Consider the following 16,214-nt stretch of genomic DNA (forward strand, 5'->3'; position numbering starts at 1 on the left):
CATGTGCAATTAGAAAGATAAGATTGTTATCTTCAGTATGATCCCATGTTTGTAGGTACTATACAGCCCAAGATATGGGAATCTGAAGTCATGCTCCCCTTCAGTCTCTCAGTATGACTCATTACAGGCTTTCCTCACCTCTTTTAAACTCATTTGCATATGACTCTTGATTTTTTTTTCTTTCTATAGGTAAACAAGTGAGTTTTAACATTAAATGACTACTACACAGAATTTTTAATTCCCTAACAGAGTCCCTATAAGATCTGCATCTTTGTGGTAGTTCACATGCAATTCATTAATAGGAACAATACAAATAACGATGCTACAGAAGTGTGTGTCATTAGTGACATCCTCTTTTTATTCTCTGGTATATCAGTACTGAATAAAAGGTCAGGAAGAATCAGCTTATTAGAATGAATGACATTATCTGTCCATCATCACATTACACTCCCGCCCACAAAACATTTGCAGAGACACAGTGCGTTCCGTTTCTGTGAACTTACAATAATAAGTGCAGTCAGAAACACTCCATTACAATAAAATCTGAGATGAAGATTACATGTTACAGAAGATATCAGAGTTTTACTAAATATTTGTCAAAAGTGAAGGCTGCTTAAACGGAATTCACAAAATACATTATATTCTTTCACACATACATAAAAAGAATGTTAAACCTTGAAATGTGGATTTTGCCATTGTTGGTGAAGTAAACATTTTTAAAGGGACAATTAAAAAACAAAAAATCAATCTGAATCAACATTCAAAAAGAAATAACTTTTTGCTTCACCTTGGTACTGACAAAGCATTGGGGCTTAGTTTACACTTGGGTAATAGCTGGGTCTCCAATTACAGACTGAACAGTAGATAAAAAATATTGCAGGAAAAAGCTACCCTATGACCAGAGAGGAAGTAAAGCACAAAGTTAGCGCAAGATCCAACTTCTCATGAATAAAGGGTTGGATAGATGATAAGTTATGCTGGAACATGGCATTTTATCCAAGCTGCTCTGATTTGATGAGAATTGTATTTATAATTTATAATCCTAAATGGTTAGATTGCTGGTTTTACCCTTAAAGCAAGCCCAGCAATGGCATGGTGCCCCAGGAATGAGAGGGACCCCACAAATTGATGGGATGTAGCGTCTTCACTGAACAGAAAAAATAAGGTTATAATCCGCATACTCTGTACACCAATGCAGTTTTAATCTAGCAGAGCAGCGATGGACATACTCCCTGCTGTGTCATTGTGAGTGGAGTTGTGCAATAGGGGAGTCTAAGCATAACTTTTCTTTGGTCTCCTGAAATGCCAAATCTGCTATTTCAAATACATGCTGTTCTTCAGAAAGAATACAATGAAAGCTGTCAAAGTCATTGGACTTCAAAAATATTAACAGACATTTTAATTTAATATTTTCATAGAATTTATTCACCTTTACAGTTACGTCTTTCTTTGAAGTGGTAAACAATTTTTCTAGATCAATAATCAGAGTTTAGCTAATCACAAGTAGAAAATCGAATAATGGCAGAAATAAGGTCACATCTGAATGATAATTAGTAGTCACTGAGAAAATTTCCTTCTCCTTTGTAGATAAATGATTATCATTGAGGTACTGATAGAGATGATGGCGCATATACTTTAACAGTTTCATCCCACGCACTGTCTGCTACCTGGAAGATAAAAAGAAAAGACCATCATAACTACAAGGTAGGATGCAGGAGAAAAAAGTCTCCTCACTTTATAGAAACCCTCACCACACACAATAGAGGACGTTGGAGTGTAAACCCAGGTCACAGACCCAGTGGTCTACGGTTCTGACCAGCTCACTTAGAGCTGGCTTGTTCGGTACAATTCCCATTATTTATTACCTATTACCCCTATTACCCAACAGGAATGAATATATGTTGTGGGTTGAGCTGAGTTTTCATGCGATGCACAATTAAAGTAAAAATAAATCCTGACTTGACAGTGCCTTTTGGAAAGACATTTCCTGTGAAGGGGTCAAACAAACTGAAGAATGAAAACCCTAACTATTGCTAAGATTCAGTGATGAGTATCGTTTATGCATAAGCTGTGGTTCAAGCAAGTCTTTTTTATTCTCAAAAAACATTTTAGTGTCTAATTTTTCTAGAATAGATTCTTAACATTAGCTGCTCATTTTAAGTTATAATAAGCAGGGGTGATACACTCTACAGAAGCCTCATGCCCATAGGCATATACTGGTCTATGGTGAGTATTCTAGGCAAGCTCTGTGCAAACAGGAGGTGTAAATACGCTGTGACATGATCTGGATGTAATGATGATGTTTTCTATAGAGGTGTTATATTCTTAGGCAACCTTATGATTTGTAATTCTAATACATTGGGGGAGGAGCAGTTTGTTCCCAAAACCAAGGCTAATGTAAATGAGTCGACTACTAAAAATAAAAAGCCTACCAAATCAGTAAGTGTCAACCGATTATGTTTAGTTTCTAGTAGTTTTCATAAAATATGAATGATAACATGGACAAAATTTTAAAACGTCATAAAAAATTCTTGTTTAACTTTTAAGGACGCAGACCTTTCTACATTTTCCTTTTCTACTCCATTTTGCAAAATCCCTTAACTTTTCATTTATCCATTTACAGAGCTGCAACAAAAATGTCAAATGTGGTAAACCTGCCCCCGCCCCCCCATGTTTAAATGCTTACAAAATCCAAATCTTTCTGGAGAAAAAAAATCTCTGTTAACATGTAACTTTTTTTTTTAATACTTCGGCGTAAGGAGCTCTGTTAGTAGTCATTGTATTGTGGTGATGAGCTGATGTTTTCTTTGATACTAGGTTTACATGGTAAATGTAAACGGGATGCTAACAGCAAAAATGTAAACAGGACACTAGTGAAACAGTCATAGAGATACTATAAAACACTTCATTGTGAAACTGCACGTACTGTATGACACAAGCATTTCAAAGAAGAGTGGTGGGGCAGAGGCAGAAACTACCATCATTGTCAATAATGATTACTAGATTACTGTCCTCCCAGAAGGCAAATAAGTGAGTGGTTCAAGCCATCTATATAATGCTGTGCAGGGCCGGCGCCAGCACCCGGCAAACCCGGGCAAGTGCCGGGGCCCCCAGCTGCTGGGAGGGCCCACTCGTGACCAAACCCCCGTCCCAAGCAGCCTGGCCGTGCCGGGTGCTGGCGCTGTAAAGCAGCGCTCTGTATGCTGCAGGACGCTGCGTCTCTGCATGGCCGCGGTCACAGGTCACAGATATGCGGTCGGGCCGAGGGCCGCCCCCTGTGCGTTAGGAACGCGATGCTAGCGCAACCTGTGACCGCGGGCTGAAGCGCTGTGGGGCTGCCGGAAGGAGAAGGAAGACGGAGAGGGGGAAGCTCCGGACCTGAGCAGAAGGCTGGGGAAAGTATTATTCTTTTATTTTGAATGGTCATATTTACTAGTATAGGGGCTGTTAGTAACGAATGGACATGAGGAGGGGGCTGTATGTAATCCATGTGGGGAAGGGGGCTTGATTATAATGTGAAATCTGATGAGGGGGGCTGCATATAATATATTGGGGGTCAGGATGGGGCTGCATATAATGTATTGGGGGTCAGGAGGGGGCTGCATATAATGAATTGGGGGTCAGGAGGGGGCTGCATATAATGAATTCGGGGCTGCATATGATGTATTGGGGGTCAGGAGGGGGCTGCATATAATGTATCGGGGGCGAGGAGGGGGCTGCATATAATGTATTGGGGGCGAGGAGGGGGCTGGGCTGTATATAATTAATCCATGCCGTTACGCGAGTTGACTGCAAAGGGGCCCACTGAGGCTCTGTTGCCCAAGGGCCCACTGAAACCTGGAGCCGGCCCTGATGCTGTGCTAAGACATTATAGGGTTGATAGCAAAGCGTAAAGAAAGAAAAAACAGGGAGACATCTAAAATTCAAGATCTATTCTTGGGTTGCAAGAACGAGAGTACATTAACGAAAAAAGAAGCCTATGGATAATACACAATCAAGCACGGTTGCAGGGAAAGCAGTAGTATTTCTGATGAAGGTCCTGTTGAGTATTCATCAGGCTATAAATGTGATCTAAATTGAAAAAACTATATATATATATATATATATATATATATATATATATATATATATATATATATATATATATTCTCAATCTTCACTGTAGTGTTTTGTAAAAAAAAATGGATCACTGTAAGTTATGACCCAAGCCAATGCACACATCATGAATAACAGTCAGTGTATAAAATAGATGACTGTAAGATATCCTCTGTAAATGAAGCACAACTACACAAGCAGTTTGTATGCAGGTATTGATTATTAAATCCATTCACTGATCTAGTAAGATTACCAGACTGATAGAATATGAAATTGAGTCACAGGGGATAAAGTTAAATTGATAATTGACTTCTTCTCAGCCATGATAGAAATACCATTTAGCTCACAATACACAGTATTGACTTGATGATGCTCATGCTGTTCATGTCACGGCTTTGGTTTTCAAACAGTGTTAATACAAAAGCTCTATTCTGACCAGAATACAAAATAAATTATTAAGAAATTTCAAAAGAACATGTCTAAAAGGAAATAAAACAGAAGACGCTTTTCTCATGGATTGGTTTCTATATGTATATAATATGTACACATATAAAGAAAACACAGCTACACCTAAAGGTAACTTTTCTCTGTTAATGTTTTTAATTTTTTCTGCATCATTTTACATGGTTGACCACCAACCCCTCCCCCTCCTCAGGATATTCCAGTCTATTGACCTGAGAGACTGCTTTCTTTTGGTTTTATTCATATCCATTTTAAGTACCGTATATACTCGAGTATAAGCCGACCCGAGTATAAGCAGAGACCCCTAATTTTACCACCGAAAACTGGGAAAACATATTGACTTGAGTATAAGCCGAGGGTGTAGTATACAGCCAGCCCCCATGTAGTATACAGCCAACCAGCCCCCATGTAGTATACAGCCAGCTCCCAGTAGTATACAGCTTGCCCCCAGTAGTATACAGCTTGCCCCAAGTAGTATACAGCTTGCCCCCAGTAGTATACCGCTTGCCCCCAGTAGTATACCGCTTGCCCCCAGTAGTATACAGCCTGTCCCCAGTAGTATACAGCCTGTCCCCAGTAGTATACAGCTTGCCCCCAGTAGTATACAGCTTGCCCCCAGTAGTATACAGCTTGCCCCCAGTAGTATACAGCCTGCCCCCAGTAGTATACAGCCTGCCCCCAGTAGTATACAGCTTGCCCCCAGTAGTATACCGCTTGCCCCCTAAGTATACAGCTTGCCCCCAGTAGTATACAGCCTGCCCCCAGTAGTATACAGCCTGCCCCCAGTAGTATACAGCCTGCCCCCAGTAGTATACAGCCTGCCCCCAGTAGTATACAGCTTGCCCCCAGTAGTATACAGCTTGCCCCCAGTAGTATACAGTCTGCCCTCAGTAGTATACAGTCTGCCCTCAGTAGTATACAGCAGCCCCTATTAGTATACAGATAAAGAAATAAACTTAATACTCACCCTCCGTTGTCCCGATGTTCGTCGCGGCTCCCGGCGGCTTCCGATCCCAATCGCGCCTCCCGGCGGCTTCTTCACTCTTCACTCTTCTCTGGCCGGGAGATCACGCCGGCCGTTGCACACTGTGATGCAGCACTGTCGCCGCTGATGACGTCATCCGCGGCGACAGCGTCGCATCACAGTGTGAAGACAGAAGAGAAGACACGGGGAGCCGCCGGGAGCCTCGACAGGGATCGGGAGGCGCGAGGAACATCGGGGACACCGGAGGGTGAGTATTAAATTATTTTTTTTTTTTTTATCATTGACTCGTTTATAAGCCGAGGCAAGGTTTTTCAGCACATTTTTTGTGCTGAAAAACTCGGCTTATACACGAGTATATACGGTATATGGGAATTTATAGCACTTTTATATCGGCATCCCTCACTTATTAGAGCAGTTTAAAAAAAGGGTTCAGAGAAAAACCCAAATTAATAAAACATATGGCTGAACGTTCCACTTCTGTTAAGTCAATACACATTTAGAGGTCCCCAAGCTGTTAACAAAAAGCTTGTGCGGTAGCTGTTTTACAATACATGATGCCTCACCATGAAAACGCTGCCACAAATGAGTGTTAAATTAGGCAAGAAAAATATATGTAAACACAGACACATAATGTACGAGTAACAATTTATCTACCAGCATCTGATATTTTCCTCAAGTCTCACTCATTCTATTTATAATAACTTTGTTATTCACTCGTCGTAACTCACTTGCAACCAGTATCAAATAAATGTTTGCAATAGCAATTTAACCTTCTATATAATAAACTGAATAACAAACAAAACTAAAGAACATTTCCTTTTCCACTGTATCACTACATGCAGACATGACAAAAGTGCCAGAAAATAGCAGAATATTGATGACTTGAAAGAATCATAAAATAAGAACATAGATCTCATCCACATTTGTAGTAGGTCAGAGAATTCTTTGGAATAATACACTATATGGTTTGCCATTTTATGATGCCGTTATATTTTCTAGTATTCCTATTACTATATGTAGACATTGTTTTAATAGAACACATATTCTGTTATCACAAATGATGCTTTTTACAACATAAACACTACATATTTCTTTTCAGAAATGAATGGCCAGTGAACTTGACATTAACTAGGCATTGGTGTCTGAAAATGTATAATTTAGAGAATGTTTTCTTACTGAATGCTTATGAGGGACTAAATCAGTGTTGCACGTGTGGTGATGCATACAATAGTACACACGTCAGATAGATAGTTGACAAAAAATAGAGACTTTAAGCCTATGAATGAAACATGAAGAAAATCAACCATAACATTTGATAAATCCCAAGCCCCTACTTAGAAATACCAAAAGAACTGGCCTATTAGTCAGGTATCTTACACATGTATTAAGAAGAAATATCTGTATTTTTATATTGTGTGGGCTGTACAAAGTATATGTAGTGTTAAATTGGACAGAAATATTCTAATGTTATTTGCTAATTCTTTTCTACAAGTGTATTAAAATACACTTTAATGTAGAGGTTTCATTAACTTTACTGCTTGTCATTGTAAAAGGTGGTTTAAAAGTAGGGAAAGTTATTTTTAAAGGGGTGTTCCAGGAAAAAGCATAATTCATAAGTCAAATAGGTCATTAACACATAAGATAATGGGGCTTATTTACTAATGGTCCCGAGGATCACACTTTCGTCGGATTTTAGAAAATTTTTCGGGATTTGCGCAGCTGAGACAGGTATTGTGCCACATTCGACCGGATTGTGGCGCAATTGCGCTGGCTTTCATGCGACAGAAATCGGGGTGGGCGGGTCGTCGGTAAATCTGACTGATTCAGACTGAGCGCAGAATTTAAGATTAAAATTAAGAATCGCAACATGGTGCAAACCAGCCATTTAATCTGTCCATTGATTTTGTCATTGTGGGGGAGACGCAGGAGAGATGATGGCCATTGGTCACATGTCCACATCACATGTCCTACACCTGCCTGGGCAGGTCATGTGATCATCACCATGTTTGGTTGTAGTCGGTTGCGGTGCATCCAGTATGGCCAGTGTTGTGGTGAGACCCATCACAGTGGGGTAAGTCCAGTAATGGCAGTTACACACAAATCATTACCATTGTAAAATAGCAGGACAGTCTGTTAGCTCATCACTTGAAGCAGAGCATGAGAGGGAGGAGCTGTTACAGAGAATTAAGGAATCATGAGCGTTGTAGTTATAGATGGTGTCCATCTTGGAGATAGGTCAGCCTACATTAAAAACCCATAAAATTTTGTGAATCATAAAAGCAAAAAAGCTCCATTTTATGATTAATTAATGTTTTGTTAGTTTAATTAAATTTGTAGCATTATGGGTTTTTGTATCAGACGGAATTCCCAGAATACCCCTTTAAAAGGAGCTATTCTCTCCTTTGCTAACTGACAGCGAAGAAAGAACTGAAATTAGCAGAAGTGCAAAACCATGTTGGGTGTTACATTCCCCCTGTCTCATGATCAAAAAACCTTAAATGCCCATAAAAAGTTATCTGTATTAAGTGTCCCCACCATGGATCGGACCCCCCCCCCCCGGTGTGCTTACCGAGGGATCCTATCCCTCCTGCCGCAGCATCGGGGTCCGGCGAGTGTCCCGAGGCTGCCAGCTCCTCTCTGAGGGAGCACCCTCAGTTACTTACACTGTACACTGCAATACAAGTGTACTGCAGTGTAAAGGCTTCAACAAGATCGGATGAATGCTTGTTCGAACCAAGAAGTAAAATATGTAAAAAAGAAGTGAAAATCATTTTATAATTATTAAATAAAATAAAAGTCCCCTAATCAGCCCAATTACTCATAAAAAACCAAATGAAGTATATAAATCACAAAAAACACACAAAAAGTACATATTTAGTATCACTGGGTCCATATCAATCTGTACAATAAATCAAAAACAATATTGAACCTGCTCGGTGAACGACATAAAAAAAACCTGCAAAAAACTGCCCGTGATATACCATTTTTAATCAAATACCCTCACAAAAAATGTTCTAAAATAGCATGTTTAGTGTCTGATTATGAAATACATTCACTGTTTGAAAACATCTAAATACAGTTCAATAATAAAAATACAATGACACTGAGTATTATAGCGAGTATTATACCAAAGAGAAAGAAATTAGAAGTACAACATCTCTGTGTTTGGGTGGGTTTCCTCTGGGTCCTCTGGTTTCCTCCCACACTCCAAAACATACTGGTAGGTTGATTAGATTGTGAGCGTCATTGGGGACAGGGACCGTTTTGGCAAGCTATCTGTAATCTGTGTGCGCTGTATAAATAAAGGAACTTTTATTAAGGAATTACCTTATATACTCGAGTATAAGCCTAGTTTTTCAGCACAAAAAATGTGCTGAAAAACCCAAACTCGGCTTATACTCGAGTCAAAAAAATAAATAAATCAAAACTCGCCTTTCTGGCGGCACCCGTAGATCTTCTGTGCGATCCATCCGGTATTGTTGTGCTGCACAACGGGGAAGGGGGGGGGCTATATACACTGGGGCAGGGGCTGGCAGGCTATATACACTGGGGCAGGGGCTGGCAGGCTATATACACTGGGGCAGGGGCTGGCTACATACTGGAGAGGCTGTGACCAATGCATTTCCCACCCTCGGCTTATACTCGAGTCAAAAGGTTTTCACAGTTTTTTGTGGTAAAATTAGGGGCCTCGGCTTATACTCGGGTCGGCTTATACTCGAGTATATACAGTATTATAGTGGATAGCTCAGAAAACATAACCTTTAATATATGTAAATAAAATGAGGGGAAGCCTTGAAAATGTTAAATATTACCGACCAGAGTTATGGTAATAATGGAAATCCACTGACTAATTTGCAGCAGTACTAACAAAATACTCCAAACTACTCCTAATGGAGACTGTGGGTATTATTCACTATTTAATACACCCTATAATCCCAAAAGTACAAAAAAAAATTCTGAGACCACAGATATCGCATATCATAATCTCTATTATCTAAACGCAATAAACAGGACACTAAAAGGTTTGTACCTAGATGAATCTTGTTACAACCATTGCTTCAGTTGAGAGGACAACTAAGGCCAGAATCCACGAGAAATATGCGCTCCATGGATAAGTACATTTGGTTAGTAGTGTTAGCGATGTATCAGAAGGGAGCAGCAAAGGGTGGTAAGAGGAGCAAAGAGACACAACAAAGCGACAGAGGAGGAACAGGGATGGACGGGGATGTAGATAATTTGTTGAATGAAATAAATCATAAAGTGATGCATAAACTCCTATAAATCCTCATAGTAAGGATCACCCTATACAAATCCCTACACCTCAACTCGCAGCAATGTTCCTAAATGAACATCGCCCTGACCGGAACCTATCCCTATCTGGGCACAGTGTCCCTAGTAATCTAGTCACAGATTATAGGATGATGGTGGTTATTCAGTGTGTCTCAGAGGGAAAAGTGTATCCCTCAGATAAAGTGAGGCGCAGGTCAATCTACCCTGGGGACACACTGAATAACCCCCAACATGTTAAATTTTTTGAGGCTTCCCCTCATTTTATTTACATATATTCAAGGTTATATTTTATGAGCTATCCACTATTTTGTAATTCAGAATACAATTTAATGAAGATATATGTATGTTTTCTGTGTATTCTGTATATTTGTTGATTTTATGTTTATTCTGATACACAACTTTGAATTGGTTTATTGTTGCCTTGTTTAATGCAATTATCATAATGACTGACTAGAATAAGGGAGAAGACTACTTAAACCAACCACTAGAATAATAATGACTTTTCCTGAGTGATCTATGTCAGCTACACAGAACAAATACCTCAACAATGAAATGGTTATCAGAGTTACTGATCACAAGGCTAGCAGAACAACAGCCTGATTTTAACTAGCATTGGCTGCAGTCCATAGGAATCAATAGATTTGCATTTATTGTTGTGAATGGCATCTGTGACTGGATATCAAATCAATCAATTGCACTGCAATTGAAGAAGCTGCACTTGGGACTTGATGCAAATCCCAACTAAGGTTTTAATTTTTGTCAATTTGGTTTGTATGGTATGATGCAATGTTTCTGATGCATGTTGTACTTCTTCAGGCCTGTGATAAATTTAGGAAGTTGAGTCATCATACGTCCTATCTAGCCTATGCCTTATGCTATTGTCATTCAATCCACATCCACAATGAAAAGGTTATCAATCTAAAATAAAAATCTCTGGATCTTGTCTGCATGTGTTTGCTTATTATAATGCTACCTGCCTAATTAGATATAGGCACTAACAAGCAGGCATAAGGGTTTACCTAATAAAGTGGCCACTTTGGGATTGTGCCTCTCCAAGGACAAGATTTGTAGGATATAGAAAATGAGAATAAAACTCAGCCTCTCATTAAATGCTGCTTTCCATCACTAGGACATATGGGATAAATCCAAATATGGATTTAACAGACATACTGCACGGCTTGTAATACATCTAAAGCAATATAGGAGCATAAGACTGTGAAACAAGTGGATTCTAAAAAGGTTGTGTCTTAAAAAAAGAGGGTTGTGTCTCCTTAACAGCAAATTCTATTTTAATTTCTAAAACAGCTAAGTTTAGAAGCATATTTTGTAATCCATTCATAGTTTTCCTGTAAAGATGTTTCACTAACATAATGCAAGCATTTGCCTTTAGCTAAATTTGTCCATGCATAGATTAATGGTTGGCTTTATGACATCAACTGAACTGCAGGCAAATCATGGCATTTCTGCCTCCTGGTGGTTTCATGAGACTACCATATGGGCAAATTTTCCGATTTGCCTCAAAAATCTTGTAATGGATAAAGACAAAAATAATTGTAGTAGATTAAGTAGTACTTTAAAAATACTTTCAAGCTTTAACTGCAGAATACAGATTTTTTTATTCTTGAAAAATAAATATAAAAGCAGATTTACAAGTATTGTAATCACCTCTTACACAACTGACAAAGGTATTTCAAATTTTTGTAACATGCTTGGCCATGCCTTTAGAATGATCATTGTCTTTTAAAGGATATGATAGGATCTACCACATAAAATAACCAGCCCAAACAGAGATCACATACTGCAGAGCCTGCATTTGTCTCCATCTTCCAAATTACATTAGATATGTAGCTGAAAAGATAAAACTATGTTAATTTATCTAAAGTGCTTTGGAGGGAATTACGGAGCCCCTTTGAGCTCTGTCTCCAGCATAAATGCTGTGCCCCTGACTGCTCTTAAGTAATGTCTATCCTGGCCTGCCTTCATTAGCGGACCTCAGTCTTATCTCAACTGCTCAAAAGATCTAACATTCTGGTGGCTAATGCCATTGGAGGGTTAGGTCTCCTGTGCAGATGTGGGATCTGAAGCAATGATATCTCGCAGGTAGTCAGTAAGACGCAGTGGGCATTAGGGGTGTAGCTTTTGTGCTGCAGACGGAGCCTGGAGACTCTGTTACATCAATCCATTAACTTAAACATATAGCTCTGCTACATCCATCCATTCACATACACCGCTCTTATAGATACCAAAACCCTACCGAAGTAAAAAAGAAACTTTTCTCCCATCCCCTAGCTCTGCCTCAAAAACCATGAAAAGGCTTAAGGACATTATAGTGTTGAAGCATGTGATCAGACACATGCTTCTGGCATCATTCTTAACCTCTTTTGTGTAATAGGACGGGCAGGGAGTGGTGCAGAGTCTCTACTCTCTCAGAGATCAAATAAAATGCTTTTGTCAGAGCTTCACCAATCTCCAGGACAACAGTCAGGAGGGTTTGGCAGTGCTTGCACTTTTTAGCAACACTTTCTTATAACAACACATTTTATAGTCCGAAGAATATGGTAATAAAAACATTACTTCCTGGAGGTCATACTATCATACACAGTCAGCTAGTATCTTGCCTCCTTCTAGATAATATCTGTAAATGTTTTACGTGGCCATGTGCTTAATATATATAATTCGTTGTCATTTACAAAATAATCTTGATAAGCTCTTAAGAAAAAGGCAACATTTGATTTAAAAAAAGCACACGGTAAAAGAAAAGAAAAATATTCATTTCTGCTTAAATAATTGTGGAAAAAATAATATGCTAGTATCACACCAGGGGCCTGGCTGTGCATATTAGTAAAATCTGTACTCCTCTTTCTTTGTTTTGGAAGAGTTATGGCTTTGCTTCAGAGTAATTAATTATATAGAATGAGAGCCAAAGAAAGTTGAGTTTTATAACTACAGCTTTTTTGTGCATGTATTACACAATTAAAAACATATCTTACCTGGATAGGAGGATTTGGAGCTTTATGCAGATTTTTTAGAGATCTATTTTTGCCGTTGAAGATGCCTGTCTGTTTGTAGACCAGCACACATCTCAGTGGGCATTCCTTGTATTTTCATGACCTTCTTTTTCTTACTTTAAGCATAACCCCCAAAACAGTCCCATTTAGATCTATGCCACAAAGAGACAGGTGCATATTTTAAGAATACCTAACCATTTACAAAAATGTTTCCTAAATCAATAGTACATGGAGTGTACTGTAGAGTGTCCCAATCGGGGCCCTACACATTACAATTTCCCCATTATTGTACCATTCATTACACTTCAAAATGCCCTCTCATCCCTATTGTAGCTTTCTCCCACACAGCTAGACTGTCATCGACCACTTCCCACCAACTTTGAAGTCAGTGGGAACGGGGGGTTACCGATTCTATTGCTATGACAGCCTAATTTAATAATCACCATGACAGCTTGTTATAGTAAAACAGTATATCAACCATAAACTGCAATACAATTTTATTGCAGTTTATTGTATGATCAAACGCCCATCCGGCACACATCTTCATAGGGCTCAAAATGGCGGGATTTCCTTTAAACGTTCCTGTTTCTGTCCTTTTTTTTTTCAAACTAGAACAGAGGAGGGAAATCATGGAATCTTTAAGATATATATTTTTTGGATCTCTGAAATTAAGTGGTAACAACAAATACAGAAAAAAGAATGTATTCTGATTTTCCTGTGAGTTTCAGTTATGCCAGGAATAAAAGTTCTCAGAAATTTTACTTCATGGCCTAATCCCTAAGGAGTCAGTAAAGGTGACTGCATAATGCCTACTATTTCGGAAAATGTGCAAAGCTGACAACCTTGGACATACACTTATATTTGATGGATTTGCACTCAGGTAACTTTTTTGGATTTAGTGTCAAAGCATTCAACAATACTTTTATATGAAAACAGCCTTTCTAAAGACGTCACAAGTGACCTTAACTTCACATCTACCATTTTGTCTAATCCAATGTATTTGAAGGGATTTACCTTTATAATAAAAAGATGCTATATATGGTAGGATGTGCCATTAACTTATAATTGGCAGAGTCTGACCTCTTAAAGCCAATCATGAAAATGTAGGGGTTGCTGTACCCTCATAGTTTGGTTAAAAGCACTACAGTACAGGGAGCCTTTGTCACTGGGTGCTCCCGTGACTCATATCTCAGGTCGCGGGCTTGCCTGTGCCCCTCTGTACACGCCAGCGCGGCACTCGCGCTCCTTACCTCTCCGTGTATCGCCGTCTCCTAGGATGCGCGCGCAAGCTTTAGAAAATTTAAAGGCCCAGCGCACCGTTGATTGGCGCTGGCCATTTCCCAGAATTCTGTATAAACCGGCCTCTCCATGCACACCCTTCCGGATCTTCGTGCCTTGTGCCCTAGAGAAAGCTGCGTTCCATGCCCTTTGATGGTTTTGTGATGTCCCGTTGTGAAACTGGTTCCGTTCCTGACTACGTTCCTCCACTGCCTTCACCTATTGCTATGCCCCAGACCCCAGATACTGTGCTGCCCGTCCTGACCTCCTACCAGTCCCGGACTACGATCTTGCTTTACGCCTGTGCACCTCGCCTTGGCTTCCACCGCAGACAAAGTAGCACCTGTGGAACGACCTGGTGCGTACCACGCCGCAACAAGTCCAACCTGCTTTGCAGCGAGCTTTGGTGAAAACTGGGTGCCACTTAGATTCCGCTCCCAGGTGTTGGCTTACATCATCGTCCGCGGTGGTCCAGTGGGTCCACTACCCCAGAAGCCTGACAGTAAGATCCGGCATTCATCCCGCCGAGGTTCCGCTACCTGTCCTGGCTGATCTTACCACCGTCGTGGTCCTGCAGTCCCAGCAGATTGCCACTCAAGGTGAACAGCTCGGTCAAGTCACTGCCATGTTGCAGCAATTGATGGCATCTCAGCAACAGAATCAAGCTCCTGTGGCTCCTTCCGCTACTATGGTTAGCCTACCTACCACTGAACCTAGGCTGAAATTATCCATGCCATCTAAATATGACGGGGACCCGAAGTTGTGCAGGGGCTTCATCACCCAGTGCTCCCTGCACATTGTTTTTGAGAAAGGGGCAGGACCCCGAAACGTGTCCCAAGGATATGACTAACTTCAATGAATTGTAAGTTACTTCATTTTATCATTTTGGAAAATGTTATTACCTTTTATGAATAAAGCAATTTTATAATTTCTTTGGAGAAGAGTCAATTGATGCATCATTGATGTAGACACTCCAGTAAAATATAGTACTTAGAGTCAGCGCCACCCATTCTGGTTATATAGATATATTTTCCTCTTCCATTTGTTCATTCCACCGGACCGCCGTGGTATTTTTGGGGGTTCCAGCCTTTATCTTAATAGCAGAGGCTGCGGCCCTAGTACAATTAGAGCCAAGAAGTTGAAACCAGAACGCCAGGAACTAGTGTACGACTGGATCCCCTGTGCGGAATATTTCGCCTATACCCAAGTGGCAAAAAGGTGATCAGCCCCGCTGTGGGCCCCCCCCCTCACCTTTTTCTGCACTCCATATCTACTGTGAAGGTATCACCTGAGGCACCGTCCTTTTGTCTGTTGTTTTGTTTTATAGATTCCAGTTCGGCAGGTAACTTCGTGGATGCTGCCCTAGTCTCTCAGTACCGTCTTCCTGTGGTCTGTCTCGAGAAACCGCTGGTCATCTCGTCAGTCAGTAGGCAGATTCTCCAAGACTTGATCTGGTACTGCACTGAACCCCTATGCCTACACATGGGTGTCTTGCACAAGGAGAGACTTTCCTTTTACACACTAACCCAATGTATGTCTTCAGTTCTTCTGGGTCTTCCGTGGTTGCAGCACCACGCACTTGTGCTCGACTGAATTCGGGTGAATTTCTCTGCTGGGGACCGGAATACCAGTCATGTTCTCTGGAACTGCCTTGCCCAGTCTTCGCCATTTCAATTCCGAAGTCCTCCAAGCCTCTGGTTGGTCTTGCTGTTCCATATCATTTATTCACATATACATCAGCATAATATATGTGAATAAATAATGTCTCATGTTTGATATGAAGTGACTGTGCTATCACTAAGTTTTTTATCTTTATATGTTCTGCTCATGCTGTGTATAGAGCTACTGCGGTGTATAGAGAGGGCTCGGGCCTCTCCATACACCCCTTCAAGATCAGCTAATGTATATTTTTACGTTGGCTGGTTGTGACAGGGATGTTCTCATTTCAGCATGGAAACTATATTGCTTGTTTAATGAAAACCTATAGAAAGATCTCTGCTTGCTGTCATTCTATAGGATGTTTACGTCCAATGGACAGAAATCTGACAATGGTCGTACCGTTTCACAGCTCGTTAGATCACATAGCTCTGATTACT

General features: G+C 40.3%; 1 protein-coding gene across 1 annotated transcript in view; it reads right to left on the reverse strand.

Annotated features, from left to right (window-relative positions):
* Positions 1-331: 331 nt before the first annotated feature.
* Positions 332-16,214, reverse strand: part of PEX7 (peroxisomal biogenesis factor 7) — a 167,635-nt gene continuing 151,752 nt past the window's right edge. The window contains exon 10 of the mRNA XM_072141445.1: positions 332-1,667. Coding sequence (XP_071997546.1) covers positions 1,599-1,667 — 69 coding nt within the window. The 3' untranslated portion in view covers positions 332-1,598. The remainder of the gene's footprint in view (positions 1,668-16,214) is intronic.

This window comes from Engystomops pustulosus, chromosome 3 (genome assembly GCF_040894005.1).
Source record: "Engystomops pustulosus chromosome 3, aEngPut4.maternal, whole genome shotgun sequence".
Taxonomy (NCBI): Eukaryota; Metazoa; Chordata; class Amphibia; order Anura; family Leptodactylidae; genus Engystomops; species Engystomops pustulosus.